This window comes from Rhineura floridana, chromosome 2, assembly GCF_030035675.1.
Source record: "Rhineura floridana isolate rRhiFlo1 chromosome 2, rRhiFlo1.hap2, whole genome shotgun sequence".
Taxonomy (NCBI): Eukaryota; Metazoa; Chordata; class Lepidosauria; order Squamata; family Rhineuridae; genus Rhineura; species Rhineura floridana.
This window is the reverse complement of record NC_084481.1, coordinates 171,281,288-171,299,798: the sequence shown is the minus strand read 5'-3', so window position 1 is coordinate 171,299,798 and position 18,511 is coordinate 171,281,288. Positions and strand designations below refer to the sequence as shown.

The 18,511-nt window shown below is 40.5% G+C and overlaps 1 protein-coding gene across 2 annotated transcripts in view; it reads left to right on the top strand.

The window, feature by feature from the left end:
* BUB1B (BUB1 mitotic checkpoint serine/threonine kinase B) overlaps positions 1-17,160 on the top strand; it is a 31,126-nt gene extending 13,966 nt beyond the window's left edge. For both annotated transcript variants that reach the window (XM_061611458.1, XM_061611459.1), the window contains exons 13-23: positions 498-582; positions 1,145-1,247; positions 2,691-2,965; positions 5,026-5,183; positions 5,567-5,713; positions 6,617-6,729; positions 8,128-8,289; positions 10,413-10,555; positions 11,447-11,618; positions 12,826-12,932; positions 16,619-17,160. In XM_061611458.1, the coding sequence (XP_061467442.1) occupies positions 498-582; positions 1,145-1,247; positions 2,691-2,965; positions 5,026-5,183; positions 5,567-5,713; positions 6,617-6,729; positions 8,128-8,289; positions 10,413-10,555; positions 11,447-11,618; positions 12,826-12,932; positions 16,619-16,910 (1,757 nt within the window). In that variant the 3' untranslated portion in view covers positions 16,911-17,160. The remainder of the gene's footprint in view (positions 1-497; positions 583-1,144; positions 1,248-2,690; positions 2,966-5,025; positions 5,184-5,566; positions 5,714-6,616; positions 6,730-8,127; positions 8,290-10,412; positions 10,556-11,446; positions 11,619-12,825; positions 12,933-16,618) is intronic.
* Positions 17,161-18,511: the final 1,351 nt, after the last annotated feature.

Here is an 18,511-nt window from a genome sequence, read left to right as displayed (position 1 = left end):
GAACCCAGTGCAGCTCTCTGACTTTTCCTCTCATTTCAGCTATTTATTCAACAGTGCGCCGTGTCAGCTTTTAGTTAGCCTTTATTTTTACTCCCCCTTCCAACCTTTTGGCCAATCAGAAGGGCAGTAGGTTCTGTAATGTGCTTCCCCCCCCCCACAATTTCTTTGGTTTCTTCCCCCCCTTTAGTTGTTTAGTAGTTGTGTAATTACTGGTCAGAATAGCCCTAAATAGAAAGCAAACAGATTATAAAACACACAGTGGCTGAAATCACAAATGTTGCTTGGAAAGCATTTAAGTGTCTACCATGTGCTTCCTGCCATTGGTTTTCATCCTTGCTGAAAAAGTGTAACTTGCTGGTGAGTTAGATGGTCAGTTGATTTGAAGATGAGCCTGTGGAATTGGCTTTTTGCACTACACCTCTGTAATGAGTTCAGTAAAAAGCCTTCTCTCAGATATTTCCAAACAACTTTAAAAATATATTGGCTTCCTTTTCCAGATTCTGAGATTCCTCCTGCAGTGAATCCTCCAATGACTTTCTCTATATTTGTTGAGGCATCTACTTTAGAAAATGAGAGTACCAGGTAAATGTAAATAATATCATTTCTCAGCATAAAAGAGGGTTTTATTTTTTAAATATTTTACATTCAGATCAATTTCATGATCAACATATTCCCTGATCTTTCCTCATACTTATACCACCTTTAATTTAAAAAAAACTTGGTAAGTAATATTTTTACAGCACATTTATAATTTTGTAACCTAGAAGATAATCATAGAATAATAGTGTTGGAAGGGGCCTATAAAGCCATTGAGTCCCTGCTTGCTCAATGCAGCAATCCAATTTAAAGCATACCTGACAGGTGGCTGTCCAGCTGCCTCTTGAATGTCTCCAGAACTGGAGAGCCCCCTCCCCGGTAATTGGTTTCATTGTTGTAATGCTCTAACAGTTAGGAAGTTTTTCCTGATGTTCAGTTGAAATCTGGCTTCCAGTAACTTGAGCCCATTATTCTGTGTCCTGCACTCTGGAGTGATCAAGAAGAGGATCCAAGCTCTGAAATTCTTGGACCCAAGCTGTGTTATTCTTGAATGGAATGAAGTGGCATTTTGAAATCAAAGTGTACATAGGTTTGTTTTTACCTTTAGTCTTTCAACTGGCCCTCCAGTGTTACATGCCAGACGTCCTCTTGCAGTTCGCACACCTTCTGAAAGTATTGCTGCCCAGGAAAACATACCTCCTGAAAACTCTGTAAGTTTTTGATAGCTTTGTATCATGGAGATCTATGTATAGAATACCCTGCAACCTCTTTATTTCATTTATTTATAGAAATATTTCTGTACCACCATATCATAAAATATCAGGATAGTATTCAATGTTAAAACATAAAACACAAAGCAATACAGACAATTATTAAAGTGATTCGCTAAAAAAAGTTACTGCTGTAAAGGCCTGTCAGCATCAAAAAGTCTTCAAGAGATGCATGAAAATCAAAAGCAAGGATATGTTACTGAATCTCTGCTGGAACGGTGTTCAGCAGCATGTGACTGGCAATATTAAATGCCCAGCTTTTGACTGAGGCCAGTCAGGCCTCTGTAACACAGGGAACAGCTAGCAGTGCTCCTCCAGATAATCCAGCTGGGACATAATGGCTCATCTGGTCCTTAAGTTATTCTGGACTCAAGTTGTTCAGGGCTTTGTATATCAACACAAGAACCTTGAACCTGGCCTGGTAGCATATGAACAGCCAGTTTTAGCAAAGGTATTGCATGCTGTTGGCTGTCTGTCCCCATCAGAAGGCTAGTTGCTACTTTCTGCACTAGCTGGAGCTTCTGGATCAGGACCAAGGTCAGCTCCACATAGAGCACAGTAATCCAGTCATGCTGTTACCCATGCATGGACTACAGTGGCCTCTTGAATGAAGTTATGATCACAAAAGCCAACTGTAGCCTCTTGTGTCTAAGGGCCAAATCACACATTCACCAAAGTGTATGTGTTGCAAAGAGCATCAGCAAATCATTGGCTCTGTGTCATGTGTGCACAGCTTCCTTGTGAATATACACATTTAAAATATATGTCATCCATAACGTATGAAGGATCGCTTGGGTTAAATCAATTTCACATCAGTGTGACTGTGTGAACTGGGTCAAACCACTAAATCAACTTTGTTGTCCAGCAACCCTATTAAAGTATAAGCATTGGGGAGAAATTTGTGAACAGTTGTAAGGAAATATTTCCCACTCTTGTCAGAGATTCCACACTTATTTAATAATAATGCTTTGATTTTGTATGGAGGTCTAGGCAATCTCAAGATAAAGCCCTTATTTCTCAGTTGAAGTTGCAGGCTTAGCACAATGCCATCTGGATCCCTGGATCTAAGCACAAAGTGGCCCCTGAGAAAACAAAGTTGAAACTCCCTGGCTTAGACGTATGGATAACCTAATTTAGACTCTAACCTAATTTTCTAGTTTTATTTGTGGAAGCACAACTTATGTCCTATAAACAAACCCCCTCTTTCTATAAATTTCTAGTTAATGTGGTATATATGTGCATATAAGCTTATTAACTGCAGCTAAAATTCAGGGCATAAATCTACTTGGATGGAACTCCAAACTGTTGGCAGATATATATTTTTGCAAAAACTGAAAACACAGAAATAATCATCAGTGGTGATCATTATGTGTTTCTCTCTAGGGTGAACTCAATGGAATTGAACCCTTGAGTGAAGATGCAATTGTTACAGGCTCATATAAGAACAAAACTCTCTGCCCTAATCCTGAGGACACCTGTGTCTTTGCTAGGGCTGCCCACCTGGCATCAACCCCTTTCCATGGGATAACAGAACAGAGAAAACAACTTGATGACAAATCAAAGGAAGAATGTCCGGAACCTAAGCCTACATCTCTGAGCCAGCAGACAATTGTTAGTGAGGATCAGTATGCTGACGCCCTCTTTGTGAAAAAGCTGAGGTAACTGTAGTCTTCATGGGTTTTTATCTAGGGTTGGGCACATGTCTGTCTTGACTCCATATGCTAGGAATTGCATGATGGTTCAGTATTTCATGATGGCCCAAAATCTCTTCTACCTATTTACCTAATGGTTTGAAACCCATGCAGCAAATTCTCTTGACACTTGGCAGATATCCTTATCACCACATGTGGGGCATTGTATTTTGAATGCTCCCTATTGTTGGAATATTCTCTGCCCGTACAAAATAAGCATGATGGAGGCATGTCCCACTTGCATCAAAGGATTGAAGACATACAATTAAGGATAGGGTGCCGAACTAGGAAGAGTTTCAAATCACCAACTCTGCCATAGAGCAGACCTTGGGACAGTCACTGTGTGTCCGCCTACCCTACCTCACAGAATGGTTATGAAGGTAATTGCAAAGGGCAGATGCAGATGTGAAGGATTTGGGCTTTACTGTCCTGGACTGCTTGTGTATATTATGGGATGCTGGGCATAAAATGGGAATGTGTGTTTATATTTGCCTGCTTCTTTAGGAGGTTATAGAGTTAACCTGCCCAAATCACCTGGTCTGGCTGATCACATGACATGGCCCGGGGGCACAACTATAACAGCAATGTGTCCACCATTGCTTCTGTGTGGAAAGTCACATTCCAGTCTAGACCATTCATGACTTCCTGTGAGCTACTGGGATGGGGATATGATTGACAGGGAGAACCTTTATTAAGGACTCCATTATCTTGGAGTTTTTGGAACAAGGTGGGTTCTCATTGTGATAAGATGCATGGGAGATGGGCAAAGGTTTTCTGAGCCTAAAAGGAAGACTGCAAGAAACAAAGGGTTACTCATATGCAAGGAATCCTACTGAGAGCCTGGTGAATTCAGGAAACTGGGGCAAGGGAACTGTGTTTAACCAGTTTTAATTTGTTTTGGCTCAAAAGGGGAATATACCGATGCTCCGTCATTTTTTCTGTATTGGATATATTTCCTCAAGTCATATTTTTCTTTTTGTTTTAGTAAACTTTTTATTTGTTTTATTAACTTGGTGTGGGGTCTCTTTATTTTCACTGCCTACGCCTGAAGCCATTATACTGCACTACTACAAGAGGTTTTGGGGAGAACCAAGGAAGGTTTTGTTAGGCTGATTAATAAGGGGAAGCCTATAATCAAATCACACACACCCCTTATTTGATGGCAGCAAGCTCTCCACAGGAAGTGGGAGAGTGGCTGGGTGTGGCCATCACAGCAAGACCAACAATTTATGCATTAAAGGGTTATGTGTGTATGCTGATAATGTTCTGCCTCCAACACAGAGCTGGTATAAAAAAGTTAGAATAGGGCACTGTTCACAGGATTTTAGGTTGTATTGGTCCTCCCACAGGCTGATTTGTAGTCTAGCTTTAGTTGTAGAAGTATAAATGGTGACTTATGCTTTTGAATCTGAACCCAAACCCAGTTGTAGCATACAAGAGAGAGCTGGCTAGTTCTCTTGTATTTCTCTGGCAATCCCTCCCCCGTTCCTGGAGTGTGGTGAATTCCTCTGCACAGATAAACTGGCTCCTATGAACCAGATAGGATGCTGCATAAAGATGTTTCAGTCTCCTTACCTGACTGTTCATACTTCATTGTCTCCAGTTCTTCTTTTTCCCCCAAAAAGGTCTCTTAGTTTTCTATGAATCTTGTGAGAATTTTGAAAGCCAAACTTATGATGGATTCATGATGCTGAGAACCCCCTCTGTTCTGAGGCTGTTTTACCTCCAGGATTCAACCAGCAATGAGGTAGAGAACAGGGGGACAGGTGCACAAGCTTGAGGCCCACTCCCAATCTCATCATCATTAGCAGAACCCCTGTAAGACAACTTGGTATTATTGTAATACCTGCAGAGGAGTTATTTAAAAATTGAATTAATGCATTTCTAGTACCCTTTCTATAACAAAGTTTTTGAGACTTCTCTATTCACTAAAGGGATCTGATTTAAAACTGTTGCTTTATGAATTGTTAAGGGATCCTGGAAAAAATTTGTCAGATACAAACCTAAATTTCTTTCCCCAACTGTAGCCCAATTATGGAGGCAAGTCAGGAAGATACCAGATCTTCTGCATCTTCAGGTTCCCCTACACAAATCTCCACTATCAAATTTCAACAAATCCCAGAGAAGCTAGAGTTGGTTCATACTTCCACTGATGAAATCGCCGGTGATGTTGCAAATGGCTCTAGTAAGTATGCTGTTGACAACTTGCTTTCCTGTTCCAGGTTCATTATATATGGCCTTTGAATATAAACTTGCCATTTCTCCCCCCGAAACTCAAGTATTTTTACCGACAGTATTTGGTATGGGTTATACCCTACAGCTTTACCACATCACAGTGAAAAATCAGCTCAGCCTAGTACCATAAGGAGATAAGTAGAAAGAGCAGTGATCTTCAGGCAGAAAGATAATCAGAGCTGATTCTGGGGGGAAAAGTTTAAATTGTTTGAACTGCAATAGTAGATTGTAGAAATATGCCTTTTATGTTCCAAAGAGGAGGGAATGCCCATATGGATTGTATCAACAGTCAGAACTTGTATTTGGCAGCTTTTATTATTTCATTTTTTTTAGATTATTCTCCTGAGGGACTGTGGAAAGCAGCTCAGCAGCGTAGACAACTCTTACAACCTCTTCCAGACTTGTTGACAAAGTCTCCTGACTTTAAGTTAGAGGCTCAGCCTATGCCTTGGATGGAACTAGGAAAAGAAGTTCATATAGGTAAGGATGATTAGATTTTTTTTATTATTGCTTGAACCCCATGAGCTCAAAATGGCTGCTGTGTGGAAGGGAGTTGTCTGCAAACTTCATAGCACTGTGAATGTTTGCCTAAACCTAGGGAATGTCTTGAACTTGGATCACTCTTTTTTTGCTTGAACTAATGCTCTATTGCTTAATAAAAGCAAAGTGAGTTGCTGCTATCTAAATGAATAAAAGAAATATTTTAAATGCGTTTTTAAAACTTTTTAAAAAGTTTTTAAAGCTTTTTAAAAAAAGATATTTTTAAAGATTTTTCATTTTAATATGGTTTTAAGGGTGTTTTGTTTAATATATTAAAGTCTGTTTTTATGATGTTTTAGAGTGTGTTTGGTGCTATAGTTTGCCGCACTGGGCTCCTACTCTGAGGACGGGCAGGATATAAATCAAATAAATAAATAAATCTTGATAGATGTGATGGAATATCACAATCAATATAGACCCTGGATTTTAATGGTTGGAATCCACACCTCTGTTCTAATAAGTAATTCTAGGATATACTTTCAAGTTGTTCATATAGCTAAATTAAAGTGGACAGCAGCTAAGTCTGTAGCCTTTTAATTTTATTTTAAGATAATTGTGACGCAATTGAAGATACAAACATGTTTGCATATACCAAATTTTAGGAAGGGGTAGCTGATCTTATCCTCGTTTCACACTTCAGGTTTTGAAACAAAAGACATCAGAAGGATTTGATACAGGGCAATGTCCAGGGGTTAGATTTACAGCCCCTTCCAACTATACTGTTCTATTGATTCTATGAAGAGTCAGCTTTCTTAAACTTTAACTTTCTATATGGTACAACGTTGAGGCTGTTTTCACCGTGTGGTGTTCGTGGTTACTTCAATCTTATTGGTGTTTCAACAGGGAATTATGTTTGTTGTGTCACTCGTGAGTATTTGATCAGTGAGGGTGATAAGATGTTTTTTGCTGTACCAGCCAACATTGCACATGAGGTCTCAACAGCATTTTTAATAAAGGTACGTAAATCTTCTATTTATGGCTCACACTTTAACTCTGCGGTATCGTCACTACCTCATTTTTTCAAATCCTTTCATCTCTTTGTCTGATTTGCTTTGGAGCCCTCTCGTTTCTGTTCTGAATAATGACATACCCCATCTTTCAATTTATCAAAATTCCTGCAGTGGCTTCCAAATTAAGAACAAAAATACACAGTACAGTAGGGCCCCACTCATACAGCGGGTTACTTTCCGGGCCTCCGCTGAAAAGCAGAACTCATTGAATAGAATGGCGTAAAAGTGGAACAAGAGCCATATGAGTGGGACGTTAGTCTAATTGCATCTAATTGAGACCACTGCATTAGCGAAGTGCCCTGAAGCAGGGCCCTACTGTATAATAGTAACACATCAAAATTTTAAAGTACCTTTAATAATTACAATTGCATAAAAAGCAGAAAGGCATTATAAGATGAATATTATAACGTAAAAGCATGATCTAGCTAAGGAGCAGCAGTAAAAAAAAAAATCTGCTCACAGTTCAGTTAAAAGTATGGGGAGGTAAAATTGCCTTAACCTGATGCTCAGTTTAAAAGACCTGGTGCCAGATGAACTTTCCTTGGGGAAGGAGTTCACCAACATAGGTCCTGCCATGGAGAAGGCCTCATTCCTGGTCATTAACCTGCTGTTAATGTGTTTAGTTCTTCTGTTCTTCTTTTTCTTGACTTGAGGGTTTCTTAATGTTTTAAATGATACACCATTTTTTGCCATGGGTTGTTTTAGCTGATATTAATTAACTTATATCTTTGCGTATTCTGAATGGTCTCGACCATGTTGGCTTGCCAATGTATAGTTTGTTTCAAGCATTACTGGTAGGGGGAAAATTAGCTTTTAGCAGTTCAGTTTAAAGAAGCAATATAGCTTAACTTGTCATTCAGTTGGGTAGGAGTTTGTTCATCTCACTTGATGAAGATTGCAAGCACCTTGAAGATTCTGTTCGACAGAGACCCTAACTGTATTCTTTGATTTCTCTGTATGTGTGCCCTTTTCTTTCATCCCCTTTATTAAGGGAGAACATTCTAATTCAGGTCCTATATAACTTCTTGGTAATATGGTTAAGGTGGGTTGGGCAACTTCGCACTTGTATCCCACCCTAATTGTTTTCGTGGAACTATGCTGTGTTATCACACCTTGTCTTGACAGTAATTCTAAAGTATATTGTGAGCATGGATGTTCTCATATCTTTCTGGTGTGGCCTTCCCAGTTAGGCTCTGAGATCTGCCATGTTAGTTCAAGAAAATATTCTGCTACACAGAGGCTGCCATCCCGCACAGAATTCACAATGAATTCTCTGTAAATAACCATTTAGGCATGGAGAATGGGGAAATTGCAACTATAGATTTCTTTCTTTCTTTTGTGTAGGTGCATTCAGAGCCTCTGCCATGGGACTTCTATATCTTGCTGCAACTCCAAGACCGTCTAGACACAGGGTTTGATCAGAGCTTTAGTGAAAAGTGCTCTTGTTTCTTATACCACAATGGTTGTGTGATTCTACATAAGGAGATAAACTGTTTTACTGTCCAGGTCAGTATGGGCAGCCTAAGGATGACATGCAGAAATGAAGTGCATATTGGAAATGAGTCTGAAAATTTTGGGTCTGCTTATCTTTGTGTGGTTATGTGAGCATGGACACAACTGTGTGAAAAAACACTGGGCTCCACTGGCGCAACAGACTTCCGTGTATACAACAGAAAGTCCTCTCCTATCCCCTTCAGCCTCTCCCAATGCCCTCAAAATTAGCTCTGCAGAATTGGGGGATCCTCCAGAGCAGTGCATATACACAGCTGGAAACCATCTTCTGTAGTTTTTCCAGCTGGGTCATTACATTATGGGGACTAGAAATGTCCATAACTAAGCTAAAAGAACTGCAAGAATATATTCTCCTGTTTACTCATAAGAACATAAGAACATAAGAAGAGCCTGCTGGATCAGGCCAGTGGCCCATCTAGTCCAGCATCCTGTTCTCACAGTGGCCTACCAGGTGCCTGGGGGAAGCCCGCAAGCAGGACCCGAGTGCAAGAACACTCTCCCCTCCTGAGGCTTCCGGCAACTGGTTTTCAGAAGCATGCTGCCTCTGACTAGGGTGGCACAGCACAGCCATCACGGCTAGTAGCCATTGATAGCCCTGTCCTCCATGAATTTGTCTAATCTTCTTTTAAAGCCATCCAAGCTGGTGGCCATTACTGCATCTTGTGGGAGCAAATTCCATAGTTTAACTATGCGCTGAGTAAAGAAGTACTTCCTTTTGTCTGTCCTGAATCTTCCAACATTCAGCTTCTTTGAATTCTCCTGCCTCCAGTTTGCTCCTTGCTTCAGTTGTCTCTCTTGTGTTTAAAGTGTCAGCCTGCTGGAGTAGGGCTGGTACCATTCATCTCATTCTCAGTATGAAGTGACATGTGCTACATGGATGACTCCATATAAATGATACCATCCTGTTTAGTTTGCTTCTTCATGCAGGAAACTACAGGAGAAGACAAGCAGGACTTGTATGTGCAGATCAATCCTAAGGTGCCAGTGATGCATGCGTCTTCTCAGTCTTGGTGTTTTGTAACTGTTTTGAGAATTCCCAAGGTTGATATCTTGTACTCAACATAACCCCAATTGTACCAAAGCACATCACGACAATGTTGAATGGTTCCTGAGCCGTACAGATTGTAATGCAAACTTCTTCTCTGCCGAGTGGAATGCTGCTGATGCTTATACAAGAAGCATTTGTGTTCATGCATAACTTGTGCTAAATGGCTTAAAGTCCAGTCAGGTGTTTCTGTTTGTTTCAGTAACCACCCAGGGTCTTAGTCATGTAAATGCTGAAAAGTACAAAGACTTGTTTTATTGATTTGCTCACTTTAAGCGAAGGAAAGCCTATCTTGAGTCCTGTAACAAACTCTACACAAGCTACAGTAATAGCTCAGTTAATGAAGCAGATGTGTTCCTGGACATTACTTCTTTAACAGAAACTTTCCTACCAGAGGTAGGAATAACATGGAAAGAATAGGGAGAGGCTCCTACACCACGAAAAGGGAGCAGTTCAATATGTTTCAGCAAACGTTTTATTCAAAACTAGCAATATGCATGTCTGAAATTAAACAAACAGGTCAGGTAAGCCTTGCATGCGGACCATTGCAGGCCTTTTCCAAAATGCATCCAGGAATGCCTGCCTTGCCTTTTTTTTTCTTTTATCATGCAGCATCTTGCTATAGCAATCTAAAGCTTTGAGCTCAGTTCTCCTCTCCATACACTCAACCAAGCAGGCAAGGAACAGCCACCACCCCCTTGCTTGCACACACTCTCGTTATGCCATCCTTCCTTACACTTTAGCAGGTGCTTCCAGGGCACTGTTTAATGTGGAGGTGCCTGTACCACCTGGCGAGGAGCACTCTTCCAGCCACGCATGAGAGCTGCCTGCAGCAACTGCAGTCCAGTAGACAAGGAGCCACATTCTGACTAGGTCAGCGTGTGTTCCCTGCACCCAAATAGACTTTGTTAACAAATCCTCCAGAACAGAAGCTTCTTTTAACTGAGGTATTACTGTATTTTCTACATTTTAACAAAACTGCTGTCTTCATGCTCTGTCCAGCCCCAGCTATGAATGCGGGCCAGGGCAGTATCGTACTGTGACAAGCTTACATTTAGCCTTTTCTTCTCAGGATATGATCCAGCATTGTAAAGTTATCCCGCAAGAAGTAGTTGTGCTGATTGTTGACAATCTCCTAGAAGTGGTGGAGAAATTACATAAAGTGAAGATAGTCCATGGAAATCTGCATCCAGGAACATTGTTCTTGGGAGACAGGTTGGCCATCCCTTTTCAGTGACCCTGTAGATGTTTGCCTTGGGATTTGTGTTTTCTCAAGTTGTACCCTGAATTGATGCAAGTCATTTGTGGGGGAAGAAAGTATTGCATTTACTAAGCTGAAATTGAAGCTGTTAAGAGGTATTTTTAAAATGTCTCCCCATACCTAACTCTGTACTAGTGATGGGAGTAAGTAGAATATACAAAGTACAGTACTATGGAAAATTGTGGGTAGTAAATTAAACCCTTGTCAGTATCTAACCCTAAGGCTCATAAGCAGGTTGCTGATCCTGCTGGATCTTTCTGTGACCTTTGGTGGTCTAGATCACAAATGTGTAACGATATAGTATGCTTTGCTTCCACAAGTATCCTGGCTTTGAAATGCAGGAGCTGTAGAAGAAATTGTGCTATTTTTGTTTATGCCAGCAGAGGGTGAGATTCTGATTATTCTACTCTGCTAAAATATGTGTTCTCATGGGGGGAAATCTAATGTTGCTCAAGTAGACTTCTACTCATGCAGTGGGATTTGCCTTTCCTCCCCTGTGCCTCCCCCATCAGCTCTGGAAGGTCCCCCAATTCTCTTGAGCAGATTTTTGGGGCAAGCTGGAGACTGAAGGGGGAAGGAGGAAGGAGGAAAAGGTGAAATCCCATTGTGGGAGCCCAAGCCTCTTTTCTTTTGCGCACACACTGTTGGATTTCATCCACAGTAACTCTAAATGGGGCAATGAACTGTGAGAGCTGTAATAACGTAATGTAAGAGCTAATTGTTCTAACATTGAAGTTGCTGTTAGTAGCAGTTCTTAAAGCAAACACTAGAGGGATGCAGTAACATGGCTAAGTGCAAGTACAATGGAGCTTTCAACAAAACTAAGTCTGCAAATCTTTCCTCAGAATTTGCAAATCGTTTGCCATAGCTGAGACCACCAGCGCTCTGAAAATAGTAGATTTCTCTCACAGCTTTGACCTACAGCTACAGCCAGCAATGAATTCCCTGAAAAGCTTTCCAATAGCTCAGAGCCAGAGTGGGCAGCAGATCCTTGATGAAAAATCTCTTCCATACCAGGTGAACATACATGTCTAGCAAAACATTACTGATGGCTTTTGATGATTATGAAAAACCAGATGTGCTGACTGTGATGCGTCCTTCCCTGGCTCTCCCTGTCAGGTTCCTACCTGCTCGTGGTTACTGCCTGTCTCTAGGCACCACCAGGGACTCCACCAGTCCGGACCGCACTCTCTTATGGTTTACCTATCCGCTCTAGAACAGATCTCAACAGATCCCCCTGCTAGGCAACCACCAGTAACGTCCCAATACTAGTATTCCCAGAGACTCTGAATACTGGTATTGTTATTCTCTTCACCGCTGCCACCATTTGTTACAGTTCCCCTTCAGCCTTGGTCATTACCTTACCCTCCCTTCTGGTCTGTGAAACCCCAGCCAAGGATCAGGCCTTTGGTAAACCAAATTAAGTATTTATTACAGATAACAAAGCTAACAAGATTAACAAGATTTCTTCTTAAGGCACATAAGCATATGGTTTTACTCAATACTAATCCGAACTCCACCCCCCTCCTTCTTCACTCTCTCCTGGCAAACAACTCTCTCAAACCCCACCAAGCAATCCACTCTTTCTCTTCTCCCCCCAGATTTACCAATTCACCACCTCACATTCACCCAGATTTACCTGTCATCCTTTCATTTATACTGTCAGCCATTTTCAACATTCAGCCAATCATCAAGCATTCTATTGCCCATTCACTCCCCCTCCTCTTTCACTACTTACCATGTATACTCTAAACAACCAGCACTTACCATATATACACTAATATATAGGAACATCACACTGACCTTTCATGCAGCTGGCATGAATTGTGGATTTGTGGAGCTGCTTGCACAAACCATGAAAGTCTTTGTGGCATGTGGGACCACTCTATTCATCCCAGTTTTCATTTCATCTGTTGGCTGGAAGAAGCAGGCAGCATGCTTCTCCAGGTGTCTTATTCCCATATGCATCTAATTGCTGTGATTTTGTACAGTATCAATGCCACTGTTTGCCTTTCTGTTTTTAATTCCAACAATTATTTCCTAAAACCATTTTTTTCCTTTGAATCACTTGCTTAGAAGATCTTATGCTGAAATATCATAGAACCTGATACGGTGTTTCTGGAGTGGTTTTAAAATCATTTTACTCTGGAACTTAAATGATGATGGATGGTAAAACTGCTGATGAGGACAATATCAAGACTGATTAATGATGCTGTGATTTCAGGTGGATTTGCTTGGCATTGCAGACATAATCCATAAGCTATTGTTCAGGGAACCCATGCAAGTTTATCAGGAGAAAGGCTACTGGAAAACTAGAAAAGACTTATCCCAGTAAGTATTGGATTTACAAGCAAGGATTATTTTAGTGCTCTACCTCTTCTTTATTGTCTTGTTTAGATTCACAGCTGTAGAGGTGACGCCATTAGTTGGCAAAAGTTATATACACATTTAAATTATGGGTACATGTGTCAATCACTTGATTAACAGTGAGCAAATCTTAGTCTGTGGCTCTTTCAGGTTTTTTTAATGCTGTCTTGGCTCTAGTGTGTTAATGTAATAGGAATGAACAAAATGGTTAGAGATGCTCTTTCCGACGGATAGTGTTAACTTAGTTATCTTAACTGCAATATCACAAAGGCACTTAATATTAATGTTTTGGTAATATGTACAACTATTTATATGTAAAATGTTGAGGGTTGCTAGCAGGTCTTGACTGAGGAGAAGGGATACCAGTGTAGCCGTGCAACCAAATTTCAGCACATTTTAATGCTTTTTCTTCTGGAGCTAATGCATAGTCATACCGCAGCTGCATTCCAATGTGTTCTGTCTAGAAGACTGGATTCTCCCCAGCCAAGGTATTGGAGGCCAGATATCTCCAGCTACGATACCATTGCACCTCTCTTCCCCATGCTCTACACCAGGGGTGGAGAGCCTGCGAACCTCCAGCTGGTGTTGGATTCCAGCTCCCATCACTTTCAGACAGTATGACATTGGTCAGGGATTTTGGAAGTTGTGGGACAACAATACATAGAGGGCCACAGTTACCCCATCCCCACCCTGTACCTTAAGAGCCTGCCAGATCAGGCCAATGGCAATCAAGGGGAAGCCGGCATAAGTGGTGCTGGCACAAGAGAGGTCCTGCTGCATCCAACTGCCATTAGGAGCCTCTGGGTTGGCTGAATGCTGGCTCAGCTCGGAGCTGCACACAGGGACCAGAAAGTAAAAGCCTGCTGTCCCAAATATCCCTGCCAGGGAGTAACCCTCTCCATTGACTTCTATTGTATTTATATTCTTAGACCGACCTTTTTCCTGGCATAACTTTTGCCTAAATTGGGACCTGCAGGAGTGCTCAGAACACAAGTTGGATGTGGCTTAAGTCCCCTCACCTCAGCCCCTCTTTGAGGACTTACACCTTCTTCATTTATTCTGGACTTGGCTAAAACCAGACTGGGCTGGCTGAGCCAGACTGAGGGACTTATGCCAGCATAGCCCAGCTGAGCTGGGACCCAGGCAGCTCAGCTGGAGATCCACAACATCCAACTCACCTCAGCCCAGCATAACTGCGAGTTGGATTTGTACCCTTAGCCCGTGAGGAAAGCAGATATTAAAATATTTTACAAGTTATGTAGGCAAGCATGAACATTACAAAACATACATACATGATGGATGTTGGAAACGAGACTACAAGTTTTGTATTGGATAAACATTTCTCCCCCTCCCCCTCCTTACAATTGTCATGGTACTGCTCCTGTTTTTAACTCAAGTGTGCCAGACACTGGAAGTGAAAGTATTTTTCCCTAGATTTTTTTAATGAGGAATTGAAATTAAAGTTGAGGTAGGGGGTCGGATAGCAGTGGAGCTGCAACTAAGGTAGGGCTCAGATAACTGAGAGCACTTTGCAAATAGGTTCCATCTTAAAATGCACCTGGATGAAACTGGAGAGTTAATTAGTAGTGGACAATTGCTGGACTTCAGGCAGGAGAGATCTGGGTTGAAATCCTGCTCAGCTATGAAACTAGCTTGGATCGTCTTGAGCAACTTGGTAGCTCTTTGGCTAACCCACCTCTTTATCCCATGATAATAACGTGGGATATTATGATGCATGCTACTCTCCTTTGTCTGGAGAAAGGGTAAGCTCCAAATAGGACAAAATAAATGCTGATTGTCTCTCTGTGTGCTATGTTGGGATCTCCATTGACACTTTTAAGTTCTAATAGCCGCTTCTCTCAGCTGAGGATTCAGGCCGGTCACAAGGAGTGTGGTGGGTCTGACACAGTTCTTGCTTGGACTGTAAATACCACAGTGCACCTTACCTATAAACTTGAGAGAGTCTGTAGAACTCTGGTCTAAATCTGCAGCGTACCGACCTTTTCTCTGAAGGAGGCATGTCAATTTTTTGTAGGCTGGGGTGGCTGGTGCTGATGGGATTTGCAGTCCAAAGCAGCTGGAGGGCACCAGGGTGGTGAAGGCTGCTCTAGAGTGGTCTACTGAGTAATAGTTGCCTATCTACTTACCTTTACCTTTTTAGGATGTGTTTGTATTGCCTACATTAGTAGAATTGGGGTGTGTGCATAGATGTTTGACCCAGCTTGATCCCTGCCTTTTTGCTGTCCACTGTCCTGGCAACTCCTAAACCTGTCCCAATGCAGAAGATGATCTGTTGCACTTTAATGTATTTTAAAGAGTAAGAATGAAGTTGCCTTTTTATAGCCATCTGCTTTTATAGATAGGCTTAAAATAGATAGCTTTGCATCAGTTCCTCGTGGAGCTGGCTCATAGTGTGGGTGTAATAGGTTTGCAAGGAGCAGTATATTCAGCGCTTGCCTACGTTGATTGGAATGTTTGGAAAACTGAAAAAAAATACCTTTGCCAAAGCCATGTGTGCATGTGTCCAGGAACAAACTGTTCCTATTCTTAAACTGATTGTTAAACTACATAGATGGAAGATTTCCAGCTGGATAGACAAACTTTACTAAGGTGTTTCAGTTAACATTCTCTTTTCTGTCCAGGCAAGCCTGGTTCACTAAAATACAAATACTAAACATATTTGCACTACATGGGGTAGTGACTGCTTGAGGTGTTACGCTTTTTGTTTGAACTTGTTTCTTTTCTGGTTCTTGGATAAGGTTTCTTTGAGAGCTGGTGAGAGAAATGTTTTAGGTCAGGGGTGAGGAACCTGGGGCCCTCCAGATGCTATTGGACACTAGCTCCAGCCAGCATGGTCAATGGTCAGGGTTGATGAAAGTTGTAGTCCAAGAGTCTTCATTGCTTCTGACACATTATGGAATATCAATCAGCAGAATAAAATTTCAAAGTCCTTGACACAGTGCAAGTATCCTACAAGGATATCTGAATTTCGTTGCACTACTTTGAGTAGGCATCTTGAATTAATGAACATACAGTTGTAAATGTGTTGCTATCTATTTTTAGTCAGCAGAAAACAAAAGTATGGTTCTTGTACAACCTGTACACTTTTTAAAAAGCAGTTGGTTAACTGTTGAAAGGTGCATTGCTAATCCAAGAGGCAAGAGCTGCAGAGAGTATTAGCATCCTTAGAGCTATTGGTCTTTAGCGGAGCCTTCCCATTGGCTAAGCAACCTGAATGAAGCAATAAGACATAATGAACTAAATAGTGAAGAGTGAGCAAGTTTTTCAGTTTGTAGCTCAGTATTAGTTACTGTCAACTAGCTGGCTTTTAGTCCTAGGTGATCTGCAGAGCTTTTACTCAGGTTTTTAAGAAGGGCTGTGGGTTGTTTAAAAGCTTTTATTTCACCTTTAAGTTTGTAACCCTTTGTTTGGAGTCAGTAATTTCCAAATGTGCACTTCTAGTCAAATTTAACTTTATGTTCTAAAGCATTTATGCTAAACATTGTGGGATAGCAATTTGATAATTTATATACACTTGAGATAAAATATTGTCCTTTTCAGGGAAAATTGAGCGACTACCGTTTAAGCAAGAATCTTGAAGCATCCATATGCATGACATTCTGAATGAAAACTGTTCTCTCTGGTTTTAGGTCTGTTGACAGTGATTTGTGGAGTAAATTATTTGAAAGAACTCTAAATGCAAATGGAAATTCTACTGTGTCTCTGCTGAGAGAACTAAGAGAAGAACTAAATAGCATGTTTGATAGTTCTTTCCCAGAACGCCTCAGTGATTCCTTGACAAAGCTGGAAGACTTTCTTAGTGTTGAAAATGTATTCCGACCTAGAGAAATACCCTTTGTAATTTCACCTGGTTTTTCTGCGCCCTTCTCCACTTCACCTCCAAAGCAAGTGAGAGTTCATCTTGATCCTTCCAGGTTATAAACAAGTTGAACAGTTTCACATTTATTTCTTCATGACTTGTTAAAAGAATGCTAGCTGATGCCTTAACTATATGAACAGAGCTCCTGTTCATTGACATACTCCCTGTGTCACATTAAAACTTTATGTATAGCTACTAAAATGTCTGTTTAATATCTATCATTTTGTGATATTTTGAGTTCTTCACCTTTGCATTGATGTAAATATGTATCCTGTTCTATCCATTCCTTGTAATCATTTTTCAATAAATCTATTTTGTATCCACCTGTGTTCTGCCATCTGGTTGCTGTGACTTCAGCTAAGGTTAAAGGCTATGCTGGTGGTGGTTCTTGCAGCAGTTTGGATAGCCAGTTCCTTTTGAATAGCTACAACAACTGAAAGTGTGTTTGGGCTATCACAGAATTAAAGAACTGAAATATCAAGTCTTTGGTTCAAACTAGATGTAATGTTTATACAGTTAATAATTGTGTAGTTGGGGTTTTTATTTAAGAAAATAGCAATGGGGAGGTTAACCCTTTGGCCTTGTAGTTATTGTTTGCATTGGGAAGAAAGCTCACATCGGTGCCAAATGGAAACCTCCTCCTAAGATAAATAATACCTGTCGTGTGTGTGTGTGTGTTTGTGTTTTGAGATCTGAGCTACAGCAGAGTCAAGGGGTTGAATGCATCTGGGGGTGGGGTAACCAACAAATCATGGTTAAAGAAAGGTACTTGGTTTATGCAAGCCATAGTTAAACGAAGGTCCATAAGTCAACAACCAATCATGGCTTCAGATTATTTATTTAATTTCTTTCCTGCCCTTCCTCTCAGAAGGAGCCCAGAGTGGCAAACAAGGGACAAAACACTAAAAACATCTAAAAACCTCTTTAAATCCATCTTAAACTGATTTTTTTAATCCTGATTTTTAGACAGTGGTAGTTTGGCAGTAAACAAACCGTAGTTAATATGCTGGGAACAATTCACACTTACACTAATAAACCATGGCTTAGCATTGCATGTGACAGGGAAAAGCATCAAGGTCAATGGAACATAATGAAAGGAAATGCACTCTGGTGCTTTTTGGGATAAGCTATTTAACTTTTTAAAAGATGTTTTGTTTTAATGTTGTTAAGGATGTTTTATTGTAATATATTTTAAAGTCTGTTTTTATGATGTTTGTGTGTTTTTAGTGCTTTCATTTGCTGCCCTGGGCTCCTACTGGGAGGAAGGGTGGGGTATAAATCTAATAAATAATAACTTGATGCGTTTTGGAGATAAACCACCATCAGGAGCTATTAAAATATAATACTAATAAAGGACAATATTGTTATTTAGTTAAAAAGCACAATTATATACAATTTCAAAATATATAGAATCAAAAGTACTATTTAAGAAGATGAACTGTACACTATTACAGTAAAGAAAAATATAACATGCATATCTACAGTCAGCCAAAATTTTAACATGAAAACTTTTTATAGCTTCCATTCATTTTTAAAGTCTTGTAGAACCATCATTTCTAGTGTATATGAACACAGTATCTGAATGTGAGCCACGCCACTTTGTAACAAAAGATTTTTAATGGTGCCAACATTTTTTTTGCAACAACTTAACACGACGTTGTCC